This window comes from Ciconia boyciana, chromosome 3, assembly GCF_034638445.1.
Source record: "Ciconia boyciana chromosome 3, ASM3463844v1, whole genome shotgun sequence".
NCBI lineage: Eukaryota > Metazoa > Chordata > Aves > Ciconiiformes > Ciconiidae > Ciconia > Ciconia boyciana.
In genome coordinates this window covers 114597151-114612734 of record NC_132936.1, presented here as the reverse complement: position 1 = coordinate 114612734, position 15584 = coordinate 114597151, and the positions used below count along the sequence as shown (strand labels likewise).

At 47.6% G+C, this 15584-nt stretch overlaps 1 protein-coding gene across 2 annotated transcripts; it reads right to left on the bottom strand.

Annotated features, from left to right (window-relative positions):
* Window positions 1–524: 524 nt before the first annotated feature.
* CST7 (cystatin F) lies at window positions 525–6657 on the bottom strand. 2 transcript variants are annotated; one of them, XM_072858493.1, is made up of 4 exons: window positions 6519–6657; window positions 2044–2216; window positions 1613–1729; window positions 525–1128 (listed from the first exon to the last, which is right to left on the bottom strand). In XM_072858493.1, exons 1-4 carry the CDS (start codon window positions 6592–6594, stop codon window positions 1051–1053), a joined length of 444 nt encoding a protein of 147 aa, XP_072714594.1. In that variant the 5' UTR covers window positions 6595–6657; the 3' UTR covers window positions 525–1050. The 2 variants fall into 2 exon arrangements, with proteins under 2 accessions (XP_072714594.1, XP_072714595.1); XM_072858494.1 differs by having other exon boundaries at window positions 6522–6657.
* Window positions 6658–15584: the final 8927 nt, after the last annotated feature.

Below are 15584 nucleotides of genomic sequence, written 5' to 3'. Positions count from 1 at the left end.
GTGTTTGTGGAAAGAAAGTGTTCTTCATAGCTTAAGTCAGCGCCCTATCCATTTATAAGTGTTGATCTGTGTATAACTGAACGTGGGCCCAGACTTTATTGCTGTTTTAAAGGAGCAGTTACCCAAATCCTTCCAAATAAGGACCTTAGTCCAGTGTAAGCAGTAATCTGCCCATACATGAAGAGTGAAGGCTTAAGGAATGGTAGAAGCCCACCTAGAGAAGACCATCATTCTACTAAACTTGAATATAAGCTGTGGTCAGCCAGAGATTGAATGTCTTATATTAACCTGAATGAAACTATGTTGTTTAACCTCAGCAAAAAACTTTGGGAATATGATTAGGTTTATTCATCTTGGCATTTGCAATCATGCCCTTTCACAGTATAGATTAGCTTTTGATTAAAGCAGAAGCACTAGTTAGACTGTGTAATTTCTGGGCTGTGGGTGCGTTTCAAGACAGCCTTATCCATACTCTTTGTCTTGAAGAAAGAACAACTCTTACCTCACGCATTCCTGACAGATATGTCTAACCTTTTCTCTAGTACTGGAGACTCTTAAGACTTCTTTTTGTGTGTATGTGTGTATTCCCAGGCAAAATATCCCATTGTTGTAAAGCTTTCCTCAGTGTTGTAGTAGCATGTGCTGTGAGGTTTAGACTTGTTTACATCATAGCTGTGTGAAGATTCATCACAGAATAAAGCAAGTCCAACAGAGCTTCCTGGGTGTGTTCACACTGCTTGGAAATTCAGCCAGAGGGTGGATGGCTCTCTACTGAATGAATGACAACATGCTATCATCTGCAGTTTAGTTTTGGAAAAACAGATACACAACTGGATAGCAATAAATTCAGTCAAGGCAGGTCTTTGTCACTCAGATTTTTAGCATCTTTCTAAGGGAGAAAAGCAACCATGTGCTTTGAGAGAAAAGCTCCGTGCCGATTCTGTACATCCATTCCCCACTTCCCCACAGTTTTGGCCTCAACAGTCCAGGCAAGGAAAAACTCATGGTGGTAGATCCCTTGTAAGTCAGGTGCTCACGGAGAAAGGTGAATCAGTGACAGAGAGCAACAGGGACATATACTTCATGTATCCAAGGCATCATCCAGACCTCAAAATAGCATCTCAGCATCTGCAAATAAAAGGGGAATTAGTGACAAAGTTCAGATGGCTGATGGTTGTTCTCAGCATTGTGGGCTGTGATGGGGTAGGAGAGAACAGCATCTTTTTGTCTACCTGTGGTAGCCTGGGAAAAGTACTGTTTGCTAAGTGATCATATCTTAGTGGGAAAGCCCTTGTAAGGATTTCCCCTGCCCAGGAAATCGCCCTATTTAGCACATACTCTATTTCTGCACAATTTCACTCATTTATCCAGGAATGTGGGCTAGACGGCTGTGTCTGGTCCAACTCCTTGCAGACGGGAGCTGGCCCTGGATGCATGAGAGGTACTATGCTGCTTATACTGATAACCCTGCCTCACCCCAGCTGGGTCTGCACAGAGGAGGCTTGTACATCTGCGGGGACATGGCAGAACTGGTCTGAAGGTGACTACGCAGCTAGAGATGGCCAAGAATCACCTGCAGTTACTGGGTACCCTGAAGGAATTGGACACATACCTGTTGCAGTTTTTTTTTGCTCTGGAAGTGACAGCTGTCCAGGCTGGAGTGCTCCCTCTTCTTACACACAGTGCGTCCAATTTCCACGTGGAGCATGTATTTCAGCCCTCTGACAATCTAGAGAAAGTAGTTTCCTCCTTTGAAGTAAGGGCAGGGGAAAGGGATGCCAAAATTTTGGCTAGGAATCAAATGCTACATCTGTGAATTGTGTGTGGTGGTGTGGATAGAAGTGTGTTACGTTGAATTACTAGGGTGAGGGAGGGGAGCCCTCCTCTGGAGCAGTTGAATGGGACAGAGGGACCTGTGGTGTTTATCTTTAGGCATGCATAGCAGCCCTGAGGACAATCAGGGCTCTCATGTCTTGGGTGCTCTGTAGGAGGGTCAATTGGTAAATGGCTTGGAGGGCCACCAGAAGGCTGGGCTCTTCTTACCTGTACCATGGCTTTGTTTATTTGTGATTCCTTAAACAGAAAGAGGTCATTGGAACTGTTGTTGTATCTGTAAACCCCAAAGCGAGCTGCCTTGCGAACACCAGGATTGTCAGTGTTCATCGGGACAGGGAAGCCAGGTTTCATGGTTGAATGAGGTGGTGGTACATCTGTAGCTGAAACAACACAAAACATGAGTGCAAAACACATCAGGTGCCTGAAATGGTGGGAGCTTCAGCCCTCTGAAACAATGCTAAACCTTCTTACTTGTCCCATGCACTTGTGCTTCAGAAGGACTCTGCTCACATCCATTACAAAGTAATTTTCCTTTGTATGTTTGAAATGGTGAAACAATCCTGTGGAATGAAGTGACAGAAAAAGACGCTGCTAAAAGTGGTAGCAGAGTTCAAACTGACTTAGAAGAGGCCAGGGTATAATTAATATTATTTAGAACATCTCTGGTACAACTGCTGGTTCATAGAAGGCCCAACTTTGAATATAGTTATAAAGCTAGATCATGTTGCTCAGAGTACAGTATAATTTTGATAACTTATCGAACACTGGCTGGCAGAGCCCTACTGCTCTTAGTTGGCATGCCAAGTTTGACTTGCAGATGAAGTCTTCCCCCCCCCCCCTTAATCCTTTGATGGCACCTTGAGGTTTTTATTTTAGGGGGAGTTAGGTGGTGATAAAGGTGAGGGGAAGATACCCTCCCTCTACATGCTGACAAAGGAGAGGGTCTCCCTGTTCTCCAGCTGGGCGTGGAAGGGCCTGGGCAAAACTTGGACTAGCTCCCCTCTATCCTGCAGAATGGGCTGCTTTGGGTGCTGAAGTGCTGTTGCGCTGACCCAAATGCCAAGGACCATCTTATTATCACAGCCATGAAGTGGAGGAGCAAGGTGTGTAGGAAATGGAGATTGGGGGGTGTGTGGGGGAACCCATGAGCTTTCAGGTTTGAGCACTTCTTTCCACACAGCCCTTTTTACTGTATATCCTTACTTGGTTGTGTAGCTAATTTCCCCATGCCTTGCTTGTTTTTTCAATAATTTAAAAGAAGCTCAAAGCTTACAGTTGATGTCATTATTTCCTTCCCTTTTACATTTGCCTTCCCCTCCATTTTCTGCTTCTGAAATGCAAAGAAGAGGAAAAAATCCTCAACCTGCACAAGTTGCCATGCAGCCGCTGCTGATGCCAAGACCGGCCAGTGCACGAGGTAGCCTTTGGAGTTCATGCTCTGTGTGTGTAGGCAGTGAGCCTGCATGTGCATGTGCACACACATGTGCACACAGAGCTTGTACTAAAGTTGCTGTGAAAGTCAAGCTTTTTATCACTTCCAGCTTTTTTCCACAGCTAGATGTCTCACTAACAGCCAAGCACAGAGCATAGAATGTGTAGTTAAGCCAGTTTGTACTGAGAAACCTGAGTAGAAGAGAGAGGGGCAACCTGATGATTCAGAGTCTATTTAAAAAAAAAAACCAACAACCCAGCATTACATGCCATCATCAGCATAGGAGGCTGCAAAAATTCAGCTTTCAGGTTGCTTATGGATGTCCTAGTTACACTATCACATCATCCCCCGCAGGTGGTAATTGCTGCACCCTGTTGTAACACTGCTCAGGGATTAAAGTGTTGACCTGCAAAGGAGAGACTCAGTTCCATGTCCCTCCTCAACCCAAGGATGTCCAAATTGACATCCCTTCCTGGCTGTGACTCCCATGTTTTCTTGCAGGTGGGAGCTGAGACACCCAGGCCATGTGTCTGAGAGGGGCGGATGTTCTGCAAGTGGCTTTGTATCTGGTGTGGAGGTGGCAAGCTTTCCTGTCCCACATCTCTGATCTATGTTGGGACTGGGTGTGCAGCCAGTGCTGGGAAACCTGGCAGTGTTTTTTCACCTAACAGCCCAGAACCCACTTCCAGGTCCTGGAGACTATTGTCTATGGGTTGATATTTTCCCACTGCAGCAAGCATTCACAAGTCACAGAAACTCATGACCATGCAGCCTAGGACTCAAGGTATTTCTCAGGGATCACATCTTATACAGTGCTCAGCTCATGGGTAAGACTTTCCAAAGCATCTGTTTGCCCTCTTGTCCTGAACAGGGACTCTGCCTGGGGGTTAAGCTGGTGGGACCCACTGGTGATTCAAAAGGGCCATGCAGGGCCTGCCTGAAGTCAGAAAGGAAGCTTGGGGTAGAGCAGGGCCTTGGTTGGGCCTTGCCCATAACACCAGCTGTCCTGTTCCTCCAGGATGCCATGCTTTTTCCTGTGCCATCAGTACCAACCCCATAGCTTATGGGAACCAGCTTTTTCCTGAGCTCACCTAGCAACTGAGACAGGCTGCCAGGCTGAGAGCAGGTCACTGGCTTGGGCTCTTCTGGCTGCTCTCCAGGACCTTGCTTGAATCTATGCTCTTACACCTGTTGGAAAGTCAGATGTGGCAGTGGTGGGGGTGTTGACAGCAGATACTGTCCCTTGCAGTAGGAGGAGATAACCACAGGCTTTTTCAATCTTAGCACAAGGTCCCTTTGCAGCTTAATAGCCCTCAACACCTCTTGAGTCATGGTCACGTCTTTTTTAGGCACGGGGTGACAAGGTGAGTGAGGCTGGCTGAAGTCACACTGTGTATGGGAAGAAAACTATGGAGTTAAGGGTCCAACATGCCCTTGTTCCTGACTCCAGTGCATGGTAGATCCAGCAGTGTCACACGTGGCAAGGCCTCTGAAATGCAACATCTGGAGAGGTGGGCACACAGTCTATCAAGCTGGACCATGTGTTGTAGACAGGTAGCAGGCTGGTAATACACCATGTGTTGTAGGCAGGTGGCAGACTAGTATATTTTTGCCCCAGCTTTCACCAAAGGGTACCGGGCATTTCACCTCCTTCACCCATTGCAGCTTGGTGTTGAGAATGACTCATACCAGAGCAAAGTGGGTATAAAATCTACTGAGCCCTTGTGGGAGAACTTTACTCCCCTGTTTTCCTCTAGTGACCCAGATTCCTCAAGGCTAGGATTTGTTTTTCTTTACGTGCTTTGATTCTTGTTCAAGGTGGTCACTGCATGGCACACACGCTGGTCTGAAGTCACTTTTGCTGTTTGGAATAGTTTGCACCACTCTATTTCCAAAACCCAGAAACTCTCTGGTATGAGCCACCTGTAGTTCTGATTTTCTTCACCACAACCTTTCCTGACAGCTTTTTCCCTAGCTTGGCCCTTGAGGGCCATTACCTTAAAAAGTTGAATGTGTGTAAGATGATGGCTCTGCTCCAGGAGCAAAGCAGAATGGTCCAGAGGGTCAGGTAACAGTCCAGGGCTCTAGGCATACTAGTATTGGTGAAACACTTGTCATCTAGGCCTGGGTGGGAGCAGAGGCACTGTGTGACTTGGCCAGGCACCTACAATACTCGGAGGCCCAGAGGATGTGATCTCATGACCTGGGAAAACAGCTCTTACTGCTCTACAGGGAGATGCTTAGGGGCAGAGCATTTGTGTTTCAGACCCCATCCTTGTTTCTGGGTTTGGAAATGTGAAGAGAGGGGAAAAATCTGGCCACCCTCCTCCTCCTTCTGTTGGATGGTAGTAGGGTAGACTTTTTTCTTGCTCCGAGTTGACAGGCAACTGCCTGTTATTAAGCAAGAGAGCTGTTCTTGCAGAGATGAGTTGAACGTTGTATTAAGGGTCTCTCTCTTGTGCTTTCCTCATTGAGGAATAATTTGGGGGCCCTGTTCCTGCAGTATGACAGGGAAATCATGTGGATGCTCTCTTCCAGCCTGCAGTGAAGCAATTAGGCAGATTGCAACAGGTTGCTTTATTTTTTTCATAGGGTGCTTTCAAAACCTCCTCTCCATTACTAGGAGCAAGGCTGGGCTTTATCTTTACATTTAAGATGCAACAGAGTTCCTGCATGCCTCTGCAACCCCCAAAGGAAACCGCAACCGAAACAAAAAGCTACTGGCTGACCAAACACCATCCCTGAGTGCATTAGTAATTTCTGTGTATGGGAGCCAAAGTAAAACTGAAGTAGAACTAAGAGCTTCAGAGAGAAAAAACTCCTGTCTGCAGTTCCCATTCTAAAGATTTAAGGCCAGCTGCAATCAAGAGTTTCCTTGCTCAGCAAAGAAAGAAATGATATGGAGTAATGTTTCATTAAAGTCACCTAATCGGCACTCAAGTGCCCATCTGTACTTAGCAGTCAAATTGTTACCCACAGTCTGTAGACTTAATAATCAAGGTCATTCAGAGTTTAAACACTGACAAATAAGTTAAAACCATAAGTTGACTTTAAAATCTTTAGATTATGTCCCTGGATAACATGGTTCACTACAAGGGGAGAAAGTCTTTTAAGCAGTTGGATTTTCAGCTGCAGTCTGAGCCCAGCATGGGCAGCAGTTGGAGAAGGGCTGTTATTTGCTAGCACATTAGAAAGCAGCATTTGCAGGACCTAAAGCACAAGGAAAACAGAAATTATTTTCCTCTCTTACCACCTGAAGTCCTGGTGGAGCTCCAGAGTGCTAAACAGCAAAGTGCAGCGAAGCTGCAGGCGAAGTTCACTGCCATCTCCACCACTTCAGAAGAGGAGCCCGCCAGCGAGAGGAGTGACCGCCCTGCTTCCTGCAGGGGAAGATGTGCCTCGTTGAGTGCTCTTATTGGCTGGGAGGAAAGAAAGAAAATCACCCTAAAACCCCCATAATCATCGCAGCTCTGACGCAGACTTTGTCTCCTGCTGATGACCACATACCTCGAAGCCCAGCCACAAAGCTCTGGCTCTGTGATAGCAGCACCAGTCCTGCATCAGACAGGGACTTTTCCTTCGTGATCCTCAGGGGTTCTGCAGAAGCATGGGCAGATATGTGTGATGTAACACTGGGAAGTAGTGTAGGGGTGAGGAGAGTAACAGTCATGTGTTTTAAGATTCATGGGGAAATCGAATGCCTAAGAAATGGGCAGTGAGCCCTAGGGATGTAGTTCTTGACTTGTATATGGCTGGCTGTGTGGGGAGAAGCCAGGTGGAGAAGATGGGCCCAGTGTCTTGCTTCCCTGATGTGGAGATGTGGGGTTTGGGTGAGGGAGACAAAGAAGTTTTAGGGGTACCTACCCGAGGGGGCTGTGTGGAGCAGAGCCTGCAGGAAGAGGATTTTGGTTTCAGCGGCAGAGGAGAACACTGTGCCCCACATTTACAAAAGGTGTTTTGACAACAGGAAAGGGCTGCATTAGGCTCAGAGGAGGTGAGGTTTTCTCTAGGTGGTCTCCAGAGAGCAAGAGAAACACAGCGAGAGGGGTAGTTTGGCTCTCTGTGGCTTGCAGAGCTTTTCAGCTCTGGGATTGGATTCCCCATTGTCAGTACTTGGTTTCCAGAGAGGCAGTGTTAGTCCATGCTGAGGAGCGTGCAAGTCTGGGGAAAGGGCTTGGTTGCCAGACCTTGTGGCACCTGAAATAACCAGCTGCCAGATTCAGGAGACGGAGATGAACTGATGTCTCACTTGAAGGGCTAAGAGTGGTGGACCTCAGTCTGTGTATGTGCATTTGTTTCACGTGAGCAGGAACATGATGGTTGCCTTTCACTTGCCCGAGCAATGAACTGTGCTCCTTTCTGAGCAAAGACATCTTATTGCCTGAAGGAAAGTCCTAATGCAGGGCAGTGTGGGTGGTGCATAAGAAGCTGGAGGAAAATAATCTTAGTGTTTCCTTGTAGGAAGGGATTAGGTAAACCCTCTGCTGAAATGTCACACCAAGAAGGAATGGGGCAAGCATGGTGAGTCACGTTTATCATCAGTCCTACTTGCATAGAGCTTCTGAATCAGACTCCAAAGCCTGTGGAAAACATTGAGAGAGAATGAGAGGGACTATATTGGGGTTTTTTTGCCCCCTCCCCCCCTTTTTTTTTGAGCTCACGCAGCGGCCTGTCCCTCAACTGTGGCACAGGTAGGGACTGAATCAGGGATATTCAGCCCTCCCTTTCTCCTCAAGAACTGTGCTCTACAGTTCCTACCTCACTGAGAGACTCTGGGGGAGTGTCTTTGTAAGCCTATAGTCAAGTCCTCCAACGTACAAGACAGGGGCGGTTGGGATCCTCGTCACCAGGTCCCAACACATCTCCTGTGTGTTGCGAGAGCCTGTCTGTCACCCTGTCACATGATGCACCAGAAAGGGGTTCAGGCTTCCTGCAGGACCTCCGTCTCCCCTCTCTTTGCTCCTGGTGAGCTCACAGCCTTTTGATTTGAGTCGAAAGGGGCCCAGTGGAGGGATTTGGGGGGATCTTTCTAGAGCGTAGATTCTTTCCTTGCTTAAAACAAGCGCCTTGGGACACCACTAGCAGCCCTTTGGCAGGGTTTGGTGTGAGTGGGGACGATGACTAAACGAAGGCAGAGAGGGTGGTGAGATGCACAGAGCCGGGTGGGAGGAGGGCTGTGGGTGCCGGAGTTGCAAGGCCACCTTACTTAGCTGTTGGCACTAGATGGCACCAGAAGGTAAGTCACTGTGCCGGAGCCCAAGCTTGCCTGGTCCGGGCACCCACTGCTGCATTCCCTCCGACCCGAGTGCTGGGGGGATTGGGGTGCCCTTGTGTGGAGCCCCTTCCTCTGCAGAGAAGCCAAAGGGAAGTGCAAACTTCACGCACAGCAGAGTTGTCCCCAGTGGAGTGGGGACAGAGCTCAGGGGCATTGGGCCTGTTTCAGCCTCATCCAAAACTAGCAATGCCCTGGGCTCTCTTCTTGCCTAGGAGGTTGTCTGCGGCTTTGACAGATGAGCTCTTGAGTGTCTGATGGTTGGTGGTGCCCCAGGGCAGAGGGGAGTGTGCTCTGGCTGTCAGGGCACGCACGCCTATGCTCTGATGCAAACCTGGCTTGTTCTGCCTTCTGCTGTCCTGCTGTGGTGGCATCCGTGCTGCCACAGACTTTGTCCTGGGGAGCTCGGGACCTGCTCTAGGACCTGCTCTTTTCTGAAGAGCACTGTTTCACTGTTAACAGGATTTATAATGCCAAACAGTGCCTTGAAAGCAGCATGTGTCTGCAGAGGGCACATTTTTCCTGCCTTCTTCCCTCTCCCCTTCTTTCCATAAAATTGCTCATTTACAGCTCTTCCAAATCAGCTTTTCCTAATGACCCTTTAATGGCTCTGCTGAGGAAGTTTCTCCAGTTCTTTCCTCCTAGGAAGTAACAGAGTGCTCACTAATAAGCAGTAGTATTAATAGTGCTAGGTATTATTATGTAAAAAAAAAAAAAAAAAAAAAAAAAGAACCACCCCCTCCAAACCACCAAAAAACTTCCCCCCCCCCCCAGTAATTGACAAACAAAAGCAAACTCCTACAAGCTGACAATATGCAAATACTTGTTATTTTTCTTTAGGAATTTTTGTGCTGTGGAGGAACCTGTGACAGGAGAGTGGGACTGTTGTCCCTTTGCCATGTCTTTTTCCAACCAGGTGCCATCTTCTGGGACATGGCTCTGTGCCCCAAATCTGTCTGCAGGAGGAGTGGAGCAGTGTGATGTCTCATCTGACATCCTCTGACATCCAACCCAGGAAAATGAGGCAGATACTCTTCTCGTTGAAGCTGCCTCAGGGTCACTGATGGGAATTTCACCCACTTTCCCTGGAATGCATGTGTAGACCACCTCCTCCAGACCAGCACAGGGCATGTGGGGCACTCTGCGACGTGGTTTCCACTCTCTAAATTTCCCACTATGTGGCTGTTCCTGTGTGAGCAGAAATCCTGAACAGGGAGAGGATGAGAGTAAGTGGGCAAGGAAAGGCTCGCTGATTATCCCAGGGTAAACAGAGCATTTGTTTTAAGCAAACAGCTAGCCCTGACCTATTCTAAATCAAGCTTGTGATCCTTCTGCATTAAGCTGGGTTAAATAGATCTTTATAGACTTGCATGCCTGAAGAACTCTTGTGTTTGCTTTTGTGTGAGTAGGGGATGTTTACTGCAAATTGTGGGAGACCAAGTCCACACTCTTTTCTGCAAGGAAGTTTGCAGAGTCTGTTCATTCTCCCACTGTTGGGCTGGGCTATTAGGGGCTTGGAAACAGTGTGCAACTGTGGGGGGATTTTTTTGATTAAAATAAAAAAAACCCCCAACTTTTACTATCCATAAATCAAAGATGTAATTATCTCCTCCTTTTCCATTGAAGAAGCAAAAACACAGTACCTGGAGTTTGATTTTCATGACATTTGGTGCGTGAGGTGGACTTTTTCAGCATCACTTTTGCTTCTGTCATTCAAGGCACACCTTTGGCCACACAGCACACACAACCCAGTAGCTGCCATCATGGCTTCCTGGAATAATGCCAGTGGGGTCTGCAAGGGGTCATGTTGGAATTACACTCCTGTAAATGCGATCAGCATCTAGCCCTGCATCCACAATTTTTCATTTGCAGTTCTGGCTCCCTCTTTGTACTTCATGGATCAATGGGGGACTGTAAGAAAAATTCATCTCATTAACTTTTGCAGGGGCTTGGAGGATGACTGGAGTGTGTTTGAATTGTGCTTTCAAAAGTCTTAATTAAGACACATTTACCAGTGTCAATAGTTGGGTTTTTTTCCCTTTAATCTTTTTTACATTTTCCAGGCCTTCATCTGATCCCCAGGGCAGCTAATTTAATTGGCTTTGCTTTAATGAAGGATCTGAGCAGGAGGATGCTTTTTTGGCTTTCAGCTGGAAGAGAGAAATCACCACATTTCAGCTTTTGGTAGACTAGTACGTGGGAAAATGTGTGTTACTTTGGCAGAGTGGCAACAGCAGACTTTAAGCCTTAAAGGTGAAAGAGGTGGGCATGATTTCTTCTTCCACACTGGAGACCTGGACTTTGCAGATGCTGAAATATGTCAACGTGCAGAGAAAGGACAGTCCAAGGAAGAAGGATGAGGATAAAGAATTCAGGTGAGGACCCAGCTGCTCCTCTGCCTTCCTATACCAGGAACACCTCACCAGTCTGCCTTTTGTAAGTGGAAAACCATGCAGCTCATATAGCAGCAGCTTTTAAGTACAGCGTCACCTGGGCAAGCCACAGGATACTGATAATAGGGCATGTGGCTGAAAAAGTTTGGTCAGGCACAAGGGCAGGAGGAAAATGGTTCAGAGCACATGTCCCTACATAGGATTAAGCCAGCAGTGGTGGCCAAAGTCAGGGTTATGGGTCTGTGCACTTGGCAGCAATAGGACGTAGAGGAGAAATTGCGGTTTGACACTGGTGGGTTGGCCTCACCCGGGGAATTTGTCTCCTTATGCTCCCTTGTCTCTTCTGCCAGGTGCTCTATAGCTCACCAACACCCCTCCTGTGCCTCCACTGAAGTTGCTCTGTTTTTTTCAAAGGGATCATCTTTTGCATCTTTTTTTCTACTGGCAATAACTTTTGAACGGATGAATTTCAGTCAAATATGAAAGCGGGCTGGAAGACTTGAGGATAATCTGTTTACCATACATTTCTAGAAAAGAGAAGAGGAAACCCAAATGAATGGCTGGGCTGAGGGGAGGGGGAGCACAAGTGTGGCATTACCTAGTCTATCTGCCAGCAGCACCGTCAGCTGGTGTGCAGAGATTGCCTACAGGTTGCACTGTGGGGATTTATGAGGGATGGGTGTATGTAAAGACCCCTCCATATTTTACCTTGGGGTTGTGCTGTTCATTTTGAGATGGACAAAACTCCTGTCCCCTCCCTCTCCATCTGAAGATTTGAAGTAGTTCCCTTCCAGGGCAAGCCTGCTCCTCTCTACAACCACTGCAATGAGAAAGGAGATGCACATTTCACTAAGATCCTGGTACTGTTCCCACTGCAGCATCCAAGGTTTGCTACTTGAATTTAAAATCAGGTGAGCCTGATTACCTCAGTAAGAACAAGTTTCTAACAGGAACTCAGTTTCTAACAGGAACATGATATACAGATGCCCAGGGCAAAGGTCCCTTTAGCCCTGAACCTTCTCCTGGAGCACAGCCTGGAGGGGAGGATATTGTTCTCTTAAGCTACCATGAAAGTATTTCAAATACAGTTAATCAGGTTGTTCTGAATCCCATTTGGGGACCACATTTTGGCTGGGAACTAGTGATCAGGAGATGTCGGTGACTGTGCAGATGTTCCCTGCCTCAGTTTCCCCACTGACCTTTTCTATATTTTGCTTGTTTTGCTAATGGCCATCTCTGGTTAGGACTGTGTACAGCCCCTGGTACAGGGTGGATCCCACTTTGTGATAGAGCCTCTTGGCAAGATCATAACATAAGACGAGTAATGATGAAGCACTACCCGTTTGGGTCTTGCCCCTGTGGCACCTTGCTTTCTCAAATGACTGTCCACGTGCAGTGGCTTCTCACTCCACTCTGTTACCCACGACGTGGTGCTGAGTGTAGCCAGATGACTGTGCAAGCCCCTGCAAACCTCTTAGCAAATCAATTGAGGCTTGAGAGGTGACTGGGAGAAGCGCTGGCTCAGCCAGACAGACCCACCTAGTTACATAGATCGTTTTCTTACCATGTTGGAAAGTGCCCAAGCAGAGCCATAGGCTTAGGCAGACACTTAATGTTGCTAATTGCTTGTGTTTCAGTAGTGCTGGAGGTCGGGTCCCTGCCATGGACTAGGGTCTATTGTGCAAGAGGTCCATGGAAAACACCCACCAAATGAACCTGTGAACTCTTCCTGTTAGACACCAGCTACCACAGCGGGCAATTAGAAGTAGTTAGCAAGTCTCTAGTTCGCTGGTGTGAACGCTCGCAGCTGCTGGTGACAGCTGCTTTTCCTCCCCTCGCGTCACCCTGGAGGAAGCGGGCCACTGTTCCTCTGTCTCAGCAGCAGAGGGGGGAGGTTGTGTGGTGACAGATGAGCTCAACAGGGGTGGGTAATGCTGGTAAAAAGGGGAAACGCAGTCTGCTTGGATTTTGCATTCACCTGCATCTGCGTGGGACCGCACACAAGCACAAATGTGGATTCATTGTGGCTTGCCCCTAAAGCTGTGTTAAGGCAGTGGTTGAGAGAGGCTCTGAAAGCCCCTTCTTGTCCCTTAAGGGTATAGTGCAAGGGTGGCTTCAGATGATTTGGTATTTCGCTTCCCAGATATCTTGCAAATGAATCCATCGCATATTCACCCAGCCTGCACTGGACCTGTGGAAACGATGCAGCATGTTTTGGGGTCTCAGGACCGGCTGGTCCTTTGTCCAGGCCTTTTCTGGGTTCCCGGCTCTGTTTGCATTCACTTTCCGTCTGCTAGCATCCTTACTGCTCACCTCATATTTAATAATTCTCTCCAGACAGGGCAGATGCTATTGTCAAGAGAACAGCAAGCGTTATGCTCTGGTATAAGAACAGGGTGTTGGGAAGTGATGTTGAAATGCAGGGTACCTGTGCTCTGCCATATGCCCCATTCAAAAACATGCTTAGGGCAGAGGGGTTCACCAAAGACAGGATGTGCTGTACTCACTCTGCCCCTTTTAAAATAAGATCATCACTTCTCTTTTGTGGGGAAAATTGACGGACTTCATGGTTCTGGGTGCATTGAAAGTATTTGCCATGGTCCCCTGTGGGAAAGGAGGATGGGAAGCTGCAGAGGGTCAGAGCTGCTAAAAAGCCATTCAGGTAGCCAAAGTAGGGGTCACAGTGAGAGGCTGTCTCAGGCTGGCAGCTGTCAAGGATTGCTTTTCAGGTGAACACTGTGTTTTCTACATGCAGGCTCAGTCTTGGCACAAGCCATGAAAAAGCAAGTGCAAGACAGAGTGAGCCATTGGTGCTGCAGTGTAAGTCTGTGTCTGCAATGCAGCGTGTGCTGCAGGTCTCCCAGTATAAAGGAAGACAAATCTGTGCTCTCTAGCTGTGTTTAAAAATCCCATCCACAACTGAATGGAGCTTCTCCGTCTGGCAGGTACCCAGGTACTCAGCACTACTGAGACTTGGATCTGACAGCCGCAGTCTGCCTCTGCTGTGCTATGTTCCCTTTTACCACCACTGTCAGCTCTTACTTGGTGCTTCAGATCCATGAGGAGCAACCATAAGCTGATTCGAGGAGGGGATGAGCTATGATTTCATTTGCAGGTGGCAACATGTGCAAAATGCTCCCTGAGCTAGGAGGATGGTGTCGGAGGTGTTCTCCCAACAGAAAATTGTTGTGTCCTGAATCTAATTTAAACCAAGCAGAGCAGTGTCCATTACCTCAATACCCCAGGCAGAGGGATAGCTTTGCACTGCCCCTCTCCCCTGAGAGGTACATGTGGGTGCCCAGGCTCAAGGCAGCAAATGAAGTCCTTCTCCCTTCCCAGCCGCTCTGCATCTTCGGGCAGAGGCAGAAAAGCCACGCTGCCACCCAAGGCCCATAAAGCAAGTGTTATCTACTGAAATCCATCACTGAAAAATGTGGTTAAGCCAATTCTATAGCAACAAAAGTGAAGAATCAGTCAGGGCTTAATTATCTTTCCTGAATGCAGCAAGAGCTGTTTCACAGCAATTCACATCCCTGCCCTTCCACTCCCCCTGAAAGGCAGCACATGCATTTCCTGCATTCAGCTTATTTCCCTTTAACAGCAGATAATCAGATTAATAGAGAAATGATTGTCCTTACAACGCAACAGAGCTGTAATGGAGAGAAATATGCCTTGAGGAAAAAAAAAAAAGAAAAAAAAGTGTGGCTCACTTATACAGCAAAACTGTTGGTTCTGCACTTGTGGTGTTTGGAGAGACTGGGGGGTGTGTGTGAATCAAGGTTAACATCTTTCCCTGGGAAAGAGCACTGTGGGGCTGCTGATATAGACTCTGCCATCCATTGCCTATAGGAGAGGGAGATGGAGAAGAGTTTGAGGAAGTTTTTGATCATTGGCACTAACCTAAAGCTTCAATGCCCTTGTCTGCAGGCAAAAGGGAGTTCTCAAAAACAGCTCCACCTGGGATGACAGTTATGAACAGCACCTGCTTCATTAGTGCCTATGAAGCAAACCAGGTAGTTAACAGGGATGGAATAGCTGTGCTTAAGTTTTATAAAAGAATCCAGAAATGACACTAGCCTCTGTACTTCAGGGCACTGCGTGAGCTGAGCAGTGGTGGTCAGGGAACAACATGATGCTTGATTACCCCATCTCTGGGTCCTATGGGATTTCTGCACTTTTCTTGGAAGGAGCAACTGCTGCTCACTGTTGTAGACTGGCAGAATTAATTTAGCCATGCTGGAGACACTGGTTGGGAATTTTCTGTGGAAAATGTTTTTTGCAATGCCAAAATATATTCCTGTGAAATGAGCTCTTTCAGGTACCTTGAATTTTTTTTTTTTTTTCTGTTTTCCACCAGAAATATAAAATCAGAGAAAACCAGAGTGCTTTAGATTGTGCTCCATTAAATGGGACTGCCGCAGTGCGTCAAGGGAGCTGTGATAAGACATGCTGTGTGCAGGCTAGCGGAGAAAGAGCAGCCCATGTGGGAAGGGGTAAAGCTGTGTATGAACTTTGATCTCCCTCTGGGGCTGTCTCAGTTTCCCAGCACACCTAGTGGTACCTCATTTTGCAGTATGTGCCCTGGGTGCAGCCAAGCTCCATTGCTTCCTCCCAGGCCCACGACCAGAGCCCCTTCTCTGGCTCAAGGATG